The sequence below is a fragment of the Bactrocera neohumeralis genome, unplaced genomic scaffold, assembly GCF_024586455.1.
Source record: "Bactrocera neohumeralis isolate Rockhampton unplaced genomic scaffold, APGP_CSIRO_Bneo_wtdbg2-racon-allhic-juicebox.fasta_v2 cluster11, whole genome shotgun sequence".
NCBI classification, from domain to species: Eukaryota; Metazoa; Arthropoda; class Insecta; order Diptera; family Tephritidae; genus Bactrocera; species Bactrocera neohumeralis.
In genome coordinates, this window is record NW_026089624.1 from 4,416,430 (window position 1) to 4,434,053 (window position 17,624).

The 17,624-nt window shown below is 43.3% G+C and overlaps 1 protein-coding gene across 15 annotated transcripts in view; it reads left to right on the plus strand.

Moving 5' to 3' along the window:
- The window catches only part of LOC126765677 (potassium voltage-gated channel protein Shal), a 129,042-nt gene that overhangs the window by 46,543 nt on the left and 64,875 nt on the right, over nucleotides 1-17,624 (plus strand). For 13 of the 15 annotated variants that reach the window (XR_007668517.1, XR_007668518.1, XR_007668516.1 and 10 more), the window contains one exon: nucleotides 16,820-16,972. The exons of the other annotated variants lie outside the window; for them this stretch is intronic. Coding sequence is in view for 9 of the 13 variants with exons in the window: in XM_050483382.1 (XP_050339339.1) it covers nucleotides 16,820-16,972 (153 nt within the window). In the remaining 4 variants the exon portion in view is untranslated. The remainder of the gene's footprint in view (nucleotides 1-16,819; nucleotides 16,973-17,624) is intronic. 15 annotated transcript variants of the gene reach the window in all.

Consider the following 17,624-nt stretch of genomic DNA (forward strand, 5'->3'; position numbering starts at 1 on the left):
ATATTCTCTGTTTTAATATTATAAAGTTGTGTTTCAATAATCATTCTTATTGGCAGGTGGAGCCCGTAAGAGTTAACTTGAGACCTTAGCGCCGTTGTATGTTACCTATTGCGCTTAGGTTTCAAGTTGCTGGTTATACGAGTAGTAAAAGTTTCGTTTAGAATTCTCCGTTAATATACATATGTATATAGGTCACAATAATTTTAAATAGGTGAAAAAATGGGGGCGCTAAAAAAATATTTATTCTCAAAGTGGGCGGTAGACAAAATATGTTTGGGAACCACTGCACTAAAGGCATTATTTGTGCAAAGTCTTATCCCGTTATATTTATTGATTCTTGATTTCTGTCTGGATAGTAAAAAAATCAAATTTAAAATTGTGCTATATGGGAAGTACGCTTGGTTATTGCCCGATTTCGCCTATTTTCATACCGTAACATAAGAATACCAACCTCCACGTACCAAATTTTATCGGAATCGGTCAGGTCACGAGATATGGGATTACACCAAAAAGTGGGTGGTGCCACGTCTATCGTCCAACCGTTATATGAGGAGTGATAGGGGTTATCTTCCGATTTCATCCATTTTCATACTGTCGGTAGAAGTTCTTAAAAGATTTGTACCCTTCCTACAGCGATCCTATGTACCAAACAGCAGCTTTATACCTTAATGTAGTACTTAGTTAACATCACAGTCGCAAATTTACCATAAACTCGTGTTATACTTGTATTTTGGCAATTCATTAGTCAGTTGTGAAGAACCAACATTTCACAGGAATGGTGTCGTAATTCTATTACGAGTAAAATTAGTTTAGTCTCTCCGGATGACTTCATGCTTTATAAGCAGTTTGTCGACAATACTGCCGTCATCCCAGGTTGTCAAGATTATGATTAAGAAAGTAAAACTTTAAAGTAATTCTCTAAAAGAAAATAGGTACATTTCCTTTAAACTTAGGCAATGTTTTGTCACACTTCAACTTATTGTATTAGCATTGTTTTACCATAATTCTTCCCAATTTTTTTTTAACGAATTTATTTGTATATGTAAAAGTTAAGATATTTTGATGGATGAATGAAAGCGAAGCGCAGTCAGGTTTGAAAAGTCAAAATAAGTGGGAGTAGGTCCGCCCCCTAATAGGTTTAACTTGCATATCTCGCAAACTACGAAAAGTTTTAGCCTTTATTATTATACCCTGAGCATGTTATATTATGTTTGTCACAAATTTTGCAACACCTAGAATCAAGCGTCCCTATAATATAATATATATAGTAAATGATTAGCATGAAGAGCTGCCGTCTGTCTGTTTTTATGTACGCAAACTAGTCCTCAGTTTTTGAGATATCTATTTGACTTTTTCCGTTTCTTCCTTCTTTTTTTCTTTGTCTTGTATTCAAGAGGCTGCTTATTTCTCGGAACCGCCGATATCGAACAATGCTTATAAGGAAAACATGTTCATTTGATGAGATATATTCACGAAATTTGGCATGTAATCTCCGAAGACATTGTTCTGATCGGACTACTATAGAATATAGCTACGTTGAACGGAAAGCCTTTGTACATGACATGATATATTTTTGAAATTTGGCATATGTATATTATTGGCCAAGGCCCATACAAACGTTTTATTTTATATATACTACATACATGTGTAAGTAAAAATGAATGTTTGTTTGTTAGTAACGCTAAGGCTCGAGAACGGCGAAACCAATCTTCATGAAATTTTCAGAAGTTGTTCGCTGTAGATATGGAAAGGTTCAGAAATAAAAAAAAAACTTTTCATAAGAAAAAGTCGAAAAATTGGAAATTTCCAAAAACTGACTTTTTTCATACAATTCTTTTTTCTTTTGTTTTCAATGTTTTGATTTGTAAATTATTCGAATCGTTCAATTTCGGTCGCTTGCTTTTTTATTATTTAAAAAAAAATTTTGAAAGTTATTCAGTGAAAACTTTATGTGTGTTTCAAACGAAGTGATCAATTACAGATTGAAATTTGTTACGAAGCCACGAAGAGGTCCCGCTAATATCGGTCGGTGTTCTTTTTACCATCAACGCCAAGGCACATGAACGAGTACTCCCAGGATGCGATGACATACGTGTGGAATTATGGATCGGGGTCAATCAGCAAGCGATCGTCACGTTGTCACAGCACGACATTTCAAACAACAGTTACGATGTTCTTCTTTGGATGGTGGATAGTGGTTCCACCAGATCAAATTGATGAAATCATTTCTGCGGAAATTCCTGATGCAGAGAAAGATCCTGTATTAAACGAAGTGATGAAAACCAATATGGTTCATGGACCTAGCGGACACCACAATCCCACTTCGGTTTATATGTCTAACAATAAATGCAGGAAACAATATCCACTTGCTTTTCTTTCGGAATCGTAAACTGGAAATGATGGATATCCACTCTATCGTCGTAGCTCATCAGACGACCATACAACTTAGAGTAGTGAATATCGAAGTTGACAACATATGGATCGTACTATATTCGCCACTTTTATCTAATTCACATTCAAATATCATGTCAATGATGTTGTAGTTTGGTAAAATCGATCAAATATGTTTGCAAGTAAGTCACCAAAGGATGCAACATGGCGGTTATTGGTCTTGAACGATACGGTCGAACTGCAATAAAGCGCTTCGTAGGATATTTACTTTTGCAATTCATGAACGTTTTCCGACTGTTGTGCGTCTCGCAGTTAATTTGGAGAATGGCCAAAGAGTGTACTTCAACCCAGAGAATATAGTGCAGCCAGTGAAAACACCGCCAGCAACAAAATTACGCAGAAAGGAAGGCCAGCCAGCCAGTAGATTGGCATCCAGGTGTGTTCTCAAATAATGCATTTCGTTGAATTTACACAATCCACCGGAAAAACGACCTTCGGTTCCTATTGGATAATGTACGCATTTCAACTTCATTTGAGTCATTGCGTACTGTAAATGGTACGGTGTGTACAATTTTTTTAGAAGCAAGCCAGCGAAATATGTACGATGCGGTGCAAATGAAGTTCGCACACTTTTCGGGAAGATTATTTCGACATATCGACCTTCAAATCCGCTTCAGTTATGGTATACGAACAAAAAATACGTTGTCGAAGATATTTACATCGTATTCGCTAAGAATTGGAAATGTGTCAATTCTGGTTGATACTTCCGGTGGTTTAATATCAATTCTATCTGCCGTTTATCAATTCATGAAAGATGAACTCGTAAAGAATATTCGGACATTGGCCAAATTATCGTAACTACGATTTCTTGAGTGCACGCACAATTTTAGCTGCCAAAAATACCGATGTTGTTGACTTAAACTGGAAGATTTAAAGTCAAATTCCGGGAGACTTGCGCTCATACAAATCGATCGATCGTCTTGACAATGAGACGAAGCCGCGAATTATCAAGTGGAATTTCTAAGCGCTTTGGAGATGCTAAGTATGACACCGCATTATTTGCGTCTCAAAGTTGGATCTGTCGTTATTATGTTTCGCAATCTTCAAGCACCGAAACTGTGAAATACAACCCGAGTAATTGTAATGTAGCTATCTTATAGAATGGGGCAGAATGCTTGACTCTACGAATTCCTCTGAGCTCCAACGATTTGCCATTTCAGTTCAAACCTTTTCAGTTTTCAAAAAGTTCTACAATTTTCCATATCAGTTCCAACGCATTCCGTTTCCAATGAAAATTGCATTTGAGATGAGAATCAATAGGACACAAGGATAGTCGCTCGAAGTTTGTGGCATAAATTTGGAAATGCTATGTTTTTCACACGGCCGGATATACGTGGCGTGCTCACGAGTTGGAAAACCAACTTCTCTGTACATTTACGCACCGAAACAGAAACCAAAAAATATTTTTTATCAAGCTTCGAATCCGAAATATAATGTATATATCTTAGAGGCAAAATTGCATACATATTTCGTGGCAAACTTAATATAACCGGCTCAGGGTATAAATAGCAAATTACTATTTTATTTTTTTTCAAAAGAGAGAATAATGATAATACTTTTGAAGAAAATTCAGAAATATGTGTCTATTTTTTAATATTAACGATTTAATAAGAAGTTAATGGTAGAAGCGATAACTGAAATTCAAAATGCCATTACCATAGAAGCAATCGGACTAAGCTAACATGATCGGTCAGCTTCTACGATGGCTATAAGGTAAAATGATACGTTCTGTAAATTTCGTTCGAGGATTTCCTTGGTCGATGAAAAAATGTGAAAATATCTCGTAAAATAAAAAAGCTGTCTATAAATATATGGTAGTGCGATATGAACAATTTATAAAGTGGTCGTTGACTCCAGGTTAGGTTTGGTAGGATAATGAACCATACGTAGACCAGTCGTCGCTCTTTGCGATACCAGATGGAGTTCCGTTACGAAGTGCAACGTGTTGTTGGCATTCTTGCTGACTTTACTGCCTGAAAGTAGTACTGTGCTCAGCATCTGCCGTTCAGTTGACTCAGTGTCAGGAGGATCTGGACAGGATTGCCCAAAAGGTGCCAGTATCTGTCGAGATTGGAGATTGCGACTCCAGTGCGGACCAACGGTCATAACAGTGAACCATTAAGCCCACGATGCGATTCGGTACAGCTCTACATCGGTAGAGTCAATACCGTTAAGGGGACTTTGTGCGTTTGGCGACTAATAGAGTGGCCTTAGTCCGACCCCCGGTTTGAGTTGTGAGCTGTGCCCCGCCGGTCACACAGTAACCGACCGCTTGGGTAATCGCTGTTAAAGAGTGGGCCTGTGCGCGAGTCGCATTCTTCAGTGTGTTCAGATGCACACACCTGGAGAGCAGCTGTTCCGGAATCCTCTCTGTCCGTGACCCATCTGCGTCAGTGGTATGCTGGCGTATCAGTCTGACTGATGAGGAGTCTGGGAGCGAAATGCCTCCTAGATGGAGAAGGAGAGCTAAGACCCTCGCTGGAAGCGAAGAATCCTCCGCCTCGACGGTAATGAATGATTCCACGTCGGGTGACGAAGGGGAAGTGGCGGGTCCTCCACGAGTGCGGAGATGAGGGAGGAAGCGGTAATTGTGGTGGGAGTGCCAATGTGGCCACCACTAAGAAAGCGGTTTCTCAACCGTCAAGAACGATGAGCAACGAAACGGGCATCGGGCGTGCTAATGAGGGCGTTACGAAAGCGGACACTAACAACGCTAGTGCCAATAAAAAGGGCAAGGGGATACTGTTGCGGCTGAAAAAAAGATAACGGGGCAACTGAATGGGTTGGTGTTCGATGCCACAGACTTCGATGCAGGGACTGCGAAGGCGCTGTAGGAGCTTGCCTCAAAATATGAAGCGGTACTGATGACGGTTATTACCGAGAATGCCCATCTTCGCGGACAGGTAGATGCCCTTAGAGGAAGTTGTGGAAGACCCTCCTCGATGCCGTGCAGGTCAATGCCGGCTCCGTCGGCAACGGTGCCTGCGCCTCCAGCACCTGTGCTGGAAGCAATTACAGCGGTGATGCCGAAGCCTGTGGCGACCTGGTCGGTTGTGGTCAGGAGGAGATAAGCAAGAAGGTTTTTAAGGTGGTGGGTCCCTCATTCGGCGTGAGGATCCACAAAGTCCGACAATTAAGGTATCCGCACTCCGTCTGTTTTAGAGAGGGAAAAGGTGGCGACCAACGCAAAATTCGGGGAGGTGGGGTTGGACGTGACTGTCAACCGGGTGTTGGGGTGTTCTTCACAACTAGGTGTATGTGTAGCGATAGAAGGGGAGTTCGGTAAGATGATTGTCGCTAGTTTGTACTGTAAATATAGCGAGCCCCTATACTCTTACCTGGGCTATATGATTAAGCTACTACTATTTGCGAGTAGTCGAGGAGAGGCATAAAGCGAGTGGGTGGTGGCTTATAGCCTACACATTGTGAATGAGCCAAGCGAATGGTACACGTTCGATAGGCCTGAGGCCAGGCAGCAGGAAGGGTGGGGATTGAGTGATTCAAATTATGGTTACCCCTCAAACCCCTCCCACGCCTTATAAGAATCCATGGCGGCGATGGCGTACCATTAGTATTGACTGCAACCAATATGGACCCTCTGTTTGGGAAGCAGTGTTGAGCATACTGCTTAGAGAGTTTGAAGAGTTGGGGGTGGACGAGCAAATTGTATGGGGTAGTTTTGGGGATAAATGATAGGGTACTTAGGAGGTGTGATATATGACTAGAAAGATTAAATGGTGGATGCGTGAGTTAACCTTGAAGAGGAGGACGAAAGTTTCAACGCCCGACGGTCCAATTCTGATAGGCTGCCCCAGCTTACGTATGAATTTAGTAGTGCGGATAAGGGTTACCAAGAAATAATAGTGAAGAGTTAAGAGGAAGACTGGAGGAGCTTCGTTAGGGAGATTAGAAGGGACCCCTAGGATCAGGTCTATAGCATCTGCCGAGGTCATAGGAGGGAGGATGTCACCTCTCTTAGTGTCGGTAACCCTCTTTTATCGTCGTGGAGAGAGTGTGCGGAGTTCTGTTAGGTGCATTCTTTCCAAGGTCGGAGGTGCAGATACCTCAAACACAAGAGCTACCAGTCCCTCCAATAGATGACGTGAAGTTGGGGTACGCCTTTGGCCTGGTTAGATGTAAACGGTCCCAGGTTTTGATGGTTTGAACGGAGAAATGTGTAAAAGCTTGTGGAAGTTCATTACGGAATATCTGGAGGCCATTTATAATAAGTGCGTTTGGGAGGGATATTTTCCACGTCAGTGGAAAAGTGCTAGGGTTGTTCCTCTCCGGAAGTCCCCTGATAATATCAGGAGCGATCCTCGGTTTTGTCGGGGCATCAGTCTCCTTCCAGTACTTGAAAAAGTGCTGGTAAGAATCATGGTGGAATCCTTTCGGGAGCTAACGAGGGGTACGCAGTCTAGAGGATGCATGGTTTTATGTTCAGAATGTCGTTAGGGAGAATGCCAACAAATATGTTCTTGGCATGTTTGTTGACTTCAAGGGGGTGTTTGATTACTTAAGCTGGGATCGGGTGGTGCAACGGCTGGAGGAGCTTGGCTGTCCGGAAATTACTCTTTGGTGGAGTTATTTTTCGGAAAAAGGCCTCTCTTGTCGTCATGAATAGGAGTGTGGAGATTGGAGTTGTTCGTGGCTGCCCACATGGTTCAATCTGTGGTCCAAATATTTGGAACCTTATGATGGACATTCTGCTTGGGAAGCTCGAGCCACTCTGTAAGTGTTAAGCGTATGCGGACGACCTTCTTCTTATGGTCGAAGGTCGCTCGAGGTATGAGCTAGAGTGGACGGAAGGGCATTTCTTAGAAATTGTGAATACTTGGGGTGTAGGTGTGGGGGTTGGCATATCGAGGGGAAAAACGGTGACAATGCTGCTGAGTGCAGATTGTCGCCTGTTCGTCCACCGATTGTCCGTGTAAATGGGATTGGCTTCAGATATGTGCCGCAAGTCAAATATGCTGGTTTTGTTAGGTGCACCCGCTTTTGATCTGAGTGTCATACAGCGCGCAGTTGCATTCATTAAGAAGGGGCTTGAGTGTGTCATTGCTGCGGAATGATTGGATTTCCGACGAAGATGTGTAGAGAGAGACGAATCTAGGTAGCAGGAGGCTTATAGATGAAAGGGTTAGGTGTTGGTGGTAAGAACGTTGGGATGTGTGACCAACGGCTACATTCGGGACACTGGGTTTGTTGAGGATAACCCAGACTTCATATTTTGTCTGAGAATGGGTTTTCTACTCACGACGCATGGGCATCTGATAGGTCGGGTTGTTTTTTTTGGGGCGGGGGCAGAGGATTGGGTGCATATACAGGCACAATATCCGATTTACTTGGACATTAGGGATCTGGGTGGTATGGGGATTAGCTGAAATGATGGACGATTAGATGTTAGTGGTGTGATCTCCACTAATCGGAATACCGAAAAGTTAGGGTCGTTTGCGCGTGAGTTGTTTAAGCGGCGAAGGCATTAGCTGGGAATTAGGGTTAGATTTTGTTTGAGTGGTATGTGTACGTAATGCGTGTACAGGGTCCAATCCCTGGCCACCAGTCCAAAGCTGTATGGAAATTCAAATGATAGTAGCTTCGGTTACGAGGTCTGACTGGAGATTTAATTCTGTCACCACGGGGAGCAGGAGCCCCTGGAGTTTCCTCTAACCTGCTCATGCGGTTCCTGGTGATTGTGATTATAACCCAAATGACGTAAGAGCTGACTTTGTCAGTTAAATGTGGAGTTGCATTGCAACCGGGAGCCGGACCCAAGGCACGGCAAGGAATTTAGATGGGCCTCGAATCAAGGTGGTTAGTGTATCCATTCCACACTGCCAATTGGTACTGAAAATTCCAAGCATTTTCAGGGCGCTGATCAACGCATTGATTTGATCCGCTGTGCACACGTTAAACACACCGAACGTTGACCCATACCCACATAAAATGTAAACAAAAGGGTCATTGGCCCCGTACAATCTAAAGTAAGATAATATTGACCTCATAAAATTTAAGCAAAAGGGTAATTGACCCCTTAAAGAGTAAACAAAGTTGCACTTGGAACAACCGATATCGGACCACTATAAGATATAGCAGACATACAAAGTGATATGTTAAAATCAAGTCCTTGTATGGAAAACTTTTTTATTTGAAAAGATATATTCACGAAATTTAGCTAGCAGCATTATAAATTGTAATTGTAGTGTTCAGGTCGAACCGCTGTACTATATACTATAGTTGCCATACATTTTAATCGACTAATATCAAGATTAAGATCTTTTCATACCCTCAATAAGAGATGCTCCGGTGAAGGGTATTATGTTAGGTTAGATGGCTGATCATAGATCGCTCGTGGACTAGATGTAGTCCTTTGTGAAGCCATGAAAAGTAGAACTCCATGTTTGGACTTAAAGATCGGCGAAACACTTCGTAGCCAATACAAATTTGCAAAGGCGCTTAATTTCTATGCCCACCAGTTCTGTGGGATGTCTGAAGGTATGCGCCCCCAAGTGTCTACATAAGTCTTGATCTCCCGAAAGCGGGGCAGTCAAGAAGGAAGTGCTAGCTAGTTTCTGCCGCATCTTCTTCCAATCCGGTTTTGCATGCGGCGTCCGTTAGAATTCCCAGTCTTACAGCATGTATGCCAATAGGGCAGTGGCCCGTCAAGAGCCCCATCACTAACGAGGGCTGGCCTTGCTGAGGGCAAGTAGATCATTAGATCTCCTGCGATCTATATTGGGCTAGAAGGACTTTGCGACCGCGCAGGTACCAATGCTGGCCCAGCGTTGACCAAGAAGCTGCGAGGCCTAGCTGTCCAGAAGTAGAGCACAGGAGGATGCTGGAGCACCGACCCGTCCCCATTCTACCGATAACGATTCTAGGGTGCCTTTCCTTGCTAGCTCATCAGCTTTGCAGTTACCACCGATTCCGCTGTGGCCCGGCACCCATACAAGTCTAATAGTAAAAGCTCTAGCCGCCAGAGACAGTGATGCCAGACACTCTTCGACCAGCCCTGAACGCACCGTGAATGAGTTCAAGGATAGTATCGCCGCTCTGCTATCTGAGTGAATGGTCACTTCTCTGAAGGTAGACACTCTCCGGAAGAGCAAATCTGCTGCCACCTTGATGGCTGCGACCTCCGCCTGGAAGATACTGCAGTAGTCGGGAAGCCTGAAACAGGAATTTATGGAGAGTTCCCTCCACCGACCTTCCACCCAAGCTTTGACCCATCCGCAAAGAAGCTTATTGCCCCTCTCCTCCAACGGCTTCTTCCCTCCCAAACCTCCCTCGTCGGTATATGGGCAGTGAAAGAGCCGCCGGAGTTCGATATGGCGACTCCATGATCCAGATGGTCCGGTATACATGCTCCATTACGAACCCAGATTAGCCACTTTTGCGGCCATACACCTTCCGGCAATGTCCACCGGCGTTATGTTTAGAATTGCATTGAGTGCAATGGTTGGGGTGGACCTTAATGCACCGCACATACTGATGAGCTGGTCCGCTGAAGGCTCTCAAGTTTGTTTGCAAGTGTGGTCTTCTGTAAAGCCCTCCACCACATAAAGACTCCATAGAACATTATGGGCTTGAATATGGTGTCATAGAGCCAGAGGACCACCTTCGGCGAGAGTCCCCACCTCTTGCCAATAGCTCCTCTACAGCAGTATAGGGCAATCGATGCCTTCCTGGCTCTTTCCTCGATATTCGGCTTCCATAAAAGCTTCTTATCCAGGATGAGCTCTAAATACTTCACTGTATCCGTCGGTTGAAGGCGAACACCTCCCATTTGCGACAAAGGTGTCGCAGGGATTTTGTATCTTCTACTAAATAAAACCATTCTGCTTTATTTGGATTGATGGCGAGTCCACTTCCGACCGCCCATTTTGTTACCACGCTGAGATATCCCTGCGTCAACTCATACACGGTGCTAAGAAACTTTCCTTTCACCATAAATGCTACATCGTCTGCATAGACAATCACCCGACAGCCAAGGACTAGGATCCATAAAAGAGGAGAGAGAACCCCCCCCTTAGGGGTTGCTCTGCTCACATTCCGCCGCGCGCTCACGCTGACCCATTCTGTTTCAACCACTCTGTCGCACAAAAGACTGAAGATGAGGTGCTTGAGATTCGATTCAACTCCAAGACCGTCTAGAGCAGTTACGACTGCCTCCGGCAGGACATTGTTGAAAGCTCGCTCAATATCAAGGAAGATCCCAACAGCGAAGTCCTTAGCCTCAATTGCTTCCTCAATCCATGACATAATAGTGTGCAGGGCAGTGTCAACTCACCTCCCTTTACGATACGCAAGCTGCGCTCCTGATAGATAGTCTCTCGGAATATGCCTTCTTAGATACCAGTTCAACAGTCTCCCCACCGTTTTTAGTAACAAGGAGGAGAGGGTGATGGGCCTGAAATCTTTGGCTGTAATGTGGGAGCCCCTGCCAACCTTCGGGATGAACGTAACTCTGACTCGTCTCCAGGCCCCCGGGATGTAACCTAATCTGGTGCAGTTCGCATAGATCGGTACTAACCAGCCGCATGACACCTTAACAGCCTGCTGCAGCTGCGCTGGTATGATGCCGTCCGGTCACGGGGATTTGAAAGGTTTGAACGAATTGATCCACCACGTCAAGTGACGCTCATCAAAAAGGTCGACAAAGACCGCGCAGTCAGCATGCAGCGCTCCGAGAGATACCTCCGCATAGGACGTGTTACTAGGGAAGTGAGCATCAAGCAGCATCTGAAGTGTCTCTTCACTGCTCAGGGCCCACTTCTGACTTACGTCCTTGAGATACCCCAGGCACACAGGGTTTTTTGCGAGGATACGCCTGAATCTAGAGACTCGTAACAGCCTTCCACTTTTTCGCAGAAGCTCTTCCACGAGGTCCTCTTAGCCCTTCGTAGCTCGGACTTGTATATCGAGAGTCCTGTTTAAACAAGGATAGCCCACTCCTACGGGCCCTGTTAAATTAGCGTCTATAGGACGCCCTAATTTCCGAGAGTTCCAAGGTCCACCAATGAGGCTTTCTCCTGCCCTTCGTGCGAGTTGGCGTCCGAACCGATGATGACAACGGCACCGTTCCGGGATACTTTAGCCAAGGTTCTCCTTAGCACAAAGGGAGGAGGCTATACCTCATCGTCGTGAGGCATATATGCGGAGATCACCCAGACATTTCCGGTATCGCCCTCCAGCTTTGCTGTCACTACGTCAGCGTTGCTAAAATTAGGTAAAAGAAATACCGCTAGTTCGTTTCTGACCCGCACACAGGCTCTATTTCTACCTGCATCCATGGCCGCCAGCAGCTTATGGCTCTTCGTCCTCAATCCAGAAAACCCGCTGCCAGATAGCCACTGGATCAGGACCACATCGGCTTTGTCTTGCTCCAGACGAAGCAGTAGATTGGCGGAGGGCGCCTTTGAGTGATGGAGATTAATATGGAGGAACTTCGTCCTTCAGATTCTACGCTAGGAGCGCCAGTTCGGTGGTCAAGTCATGATCGACCCTCACCTCCTCAAACAATTTCTCGAGGCTGAAGACGGAGTCGCCGATTGACGAGCCGCCTCCAGAACTCGCCACGTCCGAGAGGTTTGGGTCGTTTTCTATGGTCGTTTGACCATCCATGCTTGGGTGCCATCAGCCCTGGTATCCGTCGGGAAAACTTTCAGCTCTACCATTTCGAACCCATAACTGATGGCTCCCTTGGTTTTGCTGAGAGGACCGATGGACTCCGTGTTTAGCATTATCAGCGCCTGCCGATATGGTTCATCGGTTCTCTCAAGCCGTATGACCCTCCAGTCGTGCGCGGGAAGTGAGGAGTTGCAGTATCTGAGGATTTCCTCGATCTCTTTCGCAGTGGACGGTTCGGCAGGCAGCCAAACGCGAGCCCTAGGGCGAAGAGGAAGATCCTCTTTGTCCACGGCCTCCAGTCTGGCTCCCTTCCAGACCTCCGACACCAGAGAAACTGCCTTTTTATATAAGATAGCCGATCTTTCATCGGCACATCTGGTCAGCTTGTGCAGCCCATTGTGCCAACCGGCACTTATACATTTTGGGGATGGCCCAGGGTTTTCCTTTACCACCTTGAGGAAGACTGAAGAGATAGCCGCAGCTACTCTCTTCCACTCTTCCTCCCTGCTGCGGTCGAGCACACCAAGTACTCTTGCGTCAGCACTTTTTGCGATTTCGCTGAAGGTTGGCGCAGCCCCTGCTTGCGGTTTCTTACCAAGGGAAGTTTCTCCCTCATGCGACCTTTGCCGCTTAACCGCTGGTTCTGTTCTCTTTGTTTCGAGTCGTGTCCTATCGGTTTCGGTCTCACTCAGTACCTTCTTGGCCCTCTCAAGCGTGTTAGCATGCTGCTCAGTTACCTGGCCAACATGCTTACCTCCGTAGCGTTCCACTATTTTTGCCGCTAATTACCTTCAGCTTCCTAACCAAAGCACCTTTGCTAACGCCCCCTGTAGAACCCTTCATAATTTTAGCAGAAGCTCCCCTGCTAGTACTGGCGATTCCGCCATGTATTAAGGCTCCACCCTTCACTACCTCTTTCTCTGGCGAGTTTGCGCCGGCTTCCCCTATCTTGACTCCTACCGAAGTCTTGGTCTTGTTGCTGCAGTTTGCCAGCGACGGTTTCGTCGTCCCGGGAGCAGCAGCCCCGCCTGGGACAGATCTGGGTGTCGATTTCGACGTCCCTTCTCCTCCCTTTGTCACCTTCTCGTCCGTGTGTTGTATTCATTCTAAAAAGGGTCCCCACTCAAAGCCGCTGTCCGTCCCCCGGAAACGTAGTCGCTATTTATGGTCCCAGGGTTATCTCAGTGATGAGGCCAAGGCGAGGGTTGACGTACGCCATTATGAGGCAGTACGTTCAGAGCCGACCAGCGTAACGAAGGAGTCCTCTCAACTTTCACCTACCCCGCCAACTTAAATGACGACAGGGAGGGAACATACTCCGAGGCCTGCCAGGGTTTTAACAGGACGGAGACAGTTTTGACATTAGCCCGACAGCCATTTCTGAAGGGTGTCACCCCATCATACTCAGGTGCCAGAATGCCGCCACCACCAGCCCAGGGTTCTAAAAGATCCAAAGAAGTTTTCCTATTCTAAAAACCAGTCCGATGCCAAAAGTCGTCTCAAGGAGTTGAAAGGCCGTGAAGGCACGGTTTGTTCCGCACAAATTGACTAACGACCAAAACTTGTTCTGAATCCAACATTCGAAGGACGATTATTTGACTAAAAATCACATTTTAACCGTTAACCACTCCCCGTATTCACCTGATATGGCACCGTGCGACTTCTTCCTTTTCGGAAAAATACATTTGCCCATGAAAGGAAAGCGTTATGCAGACGTAGAGGCCATTCAAAAGGCTTGCACCGGTATACTGGCAGCCATACCAGCCAACGAGCTAAAACACTCGTTCGACATGCTTTGTTCTGTTTTTTTTTAAGTCCTGTTTACTCTGGAACGCTCCTTGTATAATATGTTACACATTAGACAGCGTTAACTAATTCAGTTTGAAGTTTTTTCGGTACTGCGGACAAATATTATTTGGATGTTGTGCTCTTCGTTTTCTTATGAAATGTGAGTCGAAGATTTTTCTTTTCTTGCACCCTTCTCGGGATATTTTTGGCACGACAGACTTACAGATATTCACAATACATTATGTTCAATACTGGTAAAAAAGTGAATATTAAAATTTAACAAAGGAAATTTGAAAGAAGATGTTCCAAATTTTTATTTAAGTGTTAATTGCTGTATACTTATTAGATTTACTAATACAATTGAAATACTTTATGGTAGCTACTTAGGGTATCCAGTTACAGTTTACCTATGATGTTAATTCGTCAAACATTTTTGGCAACGTGAGCAACCATAAGTGAGATTTTGGCAAATAACACGAGAGATGCTTGGGATCACGTCTAAGAGAGAGGAAACCTTGGTGTGTCTATTCCAACTTACTCGATTTAAAAATTCAAGTCTGAAGGTGTGCAGCGTCTATTAAGAGATGCGGCTGCAAAATGGCATCTGCCTTGGAGCTCATTATATAAACGTGTTGGAAATTTTTAAATTCCACACGGACGCTGCTCGTTCACCTTGAGACCCGACATGTATAAACAACACACAATGAAAAGACCGATAAATTTCGAAAAGAACAAAGATCATAAGCTAAGGGTAGTCCCGGAATATGCGGAACCTCTGTACTGAAGGTGCTATTGCCCAGCTGGTGGATGTCCTGGAGAAGTATACGGCTGCTAACACCACCATCCCGGAAGTTCTGTGCACTATCCATGGGCGTAGTAAAAGGCTTACAAGTAACTTCTACTACTCTTGTAACGCAATGGAGTACAAATTTGGTGTTAGTTTCGTGATGAGGGTAGCCAACTCTGCTCCGGATTCAAGGGTGCATCAAGGCCAAGTTTCACAACATTAGCCTAATTTGTGTTCATGTTCAGGGAACGAGAAGGGCGACAAGCCAAAGATGAGTTTTACTCGCCGCTCGAACACCCATACGAGCGCTGCCCCGCCCTGTTATCAAATACGTCTTGGTGACTTCAATGCCAAGAAGGTATATTTGGTAAAAAAATTTGAAAATTCAGTCTCTACGGTCAAGCTACTGAGAACGGTTAGAGGCTGATTGACTGCGCAGCACCACGAAACGTGGGAGTAAGTAGGCCACCTTGCTATCTCCCGGTGAAAGAACATAAAACCAAATCAATCACGTCGTGATATGCGGAAGGCATACTTCCAGTGTGCTTGACGTGCGAGCGATCCGAGTGGCCAAAACCGATTCTGACTACTGCCTTGTTGCAGCCAAGTTTCTATAACCACAGAAAGATAAGAATTTAGTAACCCGAATCTCACTCCTGCTATGTAAACTCATTGGAATTGCATTGCCCACTTTATTCGTACCGTATTTTCAAAAGAAAGAAGTGAAGCAGATTCTTATGGTTACGGAATGGTGACTGCAATGCTAATAATATCTTGGGAACAGAACACGAATCTACAGTCGTCGACACGTCGTCGTAATACCACCTGAGCAACACGAAGTTCGAATAGCCATTGCTCGGCTTGAAAACAGGCACCTACCAGCTGTGCTCCTCAAACATGGGGACGACGAGCTGGTATTGCAATTGTATTGAATCAACTTCTTGTTTTAAATACGGTCAGAAGAACGTAAGGGGGTAATGCCGGCTGCGCTAATTACCGCGATATCAGTTTTCTGAGTACTTTAATTGTAAGCGATTTTATATTTCAGTGCGGTTAATTATATTTTAAATTATTTACGTTTAACTGAGAACATCTCGGATAACTTTTTAGATCCTTTATAAATCGATCTTAATTACTTTTAGATTATACAAACAACCGTTAGGTGCATAAAACGTATATACTCTTTAGCAACGTATTTGCGATGATATTAAATTGTACAAGTACACCCAACTCTTTTTTTACACGGTTACATGTTATCTGAAAACCGTGTAAGATGAAATAACGAACTATATTTACTTCGAAAACCCGTTTAAAAAATGTTTGAAACTGTAAAATTTCATATATAAATACAAATTGTATTTTATTGAGCATTAAAACTTAAAATACATATGTAATTCATACAGGTGAAAAATTGGTAGAGCAAGCAAAAAACCAAAAAAATCTGTTAATCCAGAATTAAGAACAGAAAAATTTGACTAGAAATAAAGAAAAAATATTAACATAGCTACATAATTATTCGTCACTCCTTGATAACAAGCGCAATTGCGATGAGCTGGACTAAAGTCCAGTCCAATTGTGACTTTCGTCCGGTAATAGAGTTTTGAATTGTCGGACTACTTTCCGAAAGGTCTTGCGCCGCCGACTTTTTTACAAAAAAAAAAATTTCAACCTTGTAAAAAGAAACCGTGTAAAAAAAGAGTTGGAGCTGGGTGCTTGGGGAAGATATGTGTTTATTTGCATAACAATTCTATGAAGAGGGCTTTAAAATTTTAAAATACTTTTGAGTTCTTTAATTACCAAAACATTGGACAATGCATAATTTTCAAAAAATTATTTTATTAATTTAAAAGTATATGCTATACGTGCATGTACATATGTATATGGTCATATTTACTTTTATTCAATTATATTTTGATCTAAAATAAAATGTTACTATTAATTTTATATGAATGTGTGTATTTATTTTCCTATATAAAATTCACTTACAAATATAGCAACTATATATTATCGTAAGGATATTACATAATTTACGAGTTAATGTTTTCCTTTTTTTCCGCTGTACACCTTTGCTGTGCCTCCGCTCGTTTTTAAATTCTCCATACAATGCTGCCAAAATATATGTATTGTATATACTAACAAATAAATATTAAACAATAATAAAAGGATCGCGAATTTGTTGAGCTTGAAATACCGTACAATGGTCAACCGAAGCGTACTGGTTCTCCATCGCCGATGGCTAGTCCTGCTCATTCAACGAATAGTGCTGTTGGCTTAATGCAATCATGTTGCGGCCGATGCTGTTCTCAACGTTATCAGGTACAATATGAAAATCACAACATACCACTGTTTTTTGTATATAAGTATGTATGTACTATATGTTTCTATATATGTATAGAATTTGTTTGTATAAAAACATTTCATGTAAAGAAGTTTTAAGCATATTACTTCTTGAAAGTACGTGAAATGATAACCCAAAAGCTTTATTTTACTTTAACATTTTAATTTTTTTTCTTTATCTTCTAATTATACACCTTCGGTTACAACTTTAAAATTGACGCTATCTCATCGAATCACTTAAATCTTTTCTAACGGTTGCTTGTAACACCTCAAGCTAATCAAGATAGTACTTCAAAATGATTAATAAAACGAAAAGAATTAAAATTTTTCTGCCCGTATGTCTATGTAAGAGATAACTAAATAAACGTTAAAATGGATTGATAAAATTTAATACGCTTGGCATTTGGTATTTTGAGGAGGCTGAGATCAGCTAAATAGAAGTATTGACACCCTTTTTATATATGGTTTGGAAGATCATAGTAGGGACATCTGTACTTTAAAATTATCTTTAGAATGACGTGACTTCCCAATAGTTTTAATGTACTTATTTCTCAAACTAAATAAATCAGGCAAAGTAAGTGAACAATTTTTTTCTAAATTCAGTGACACGGTGTGAAAGTAAATGAAATTG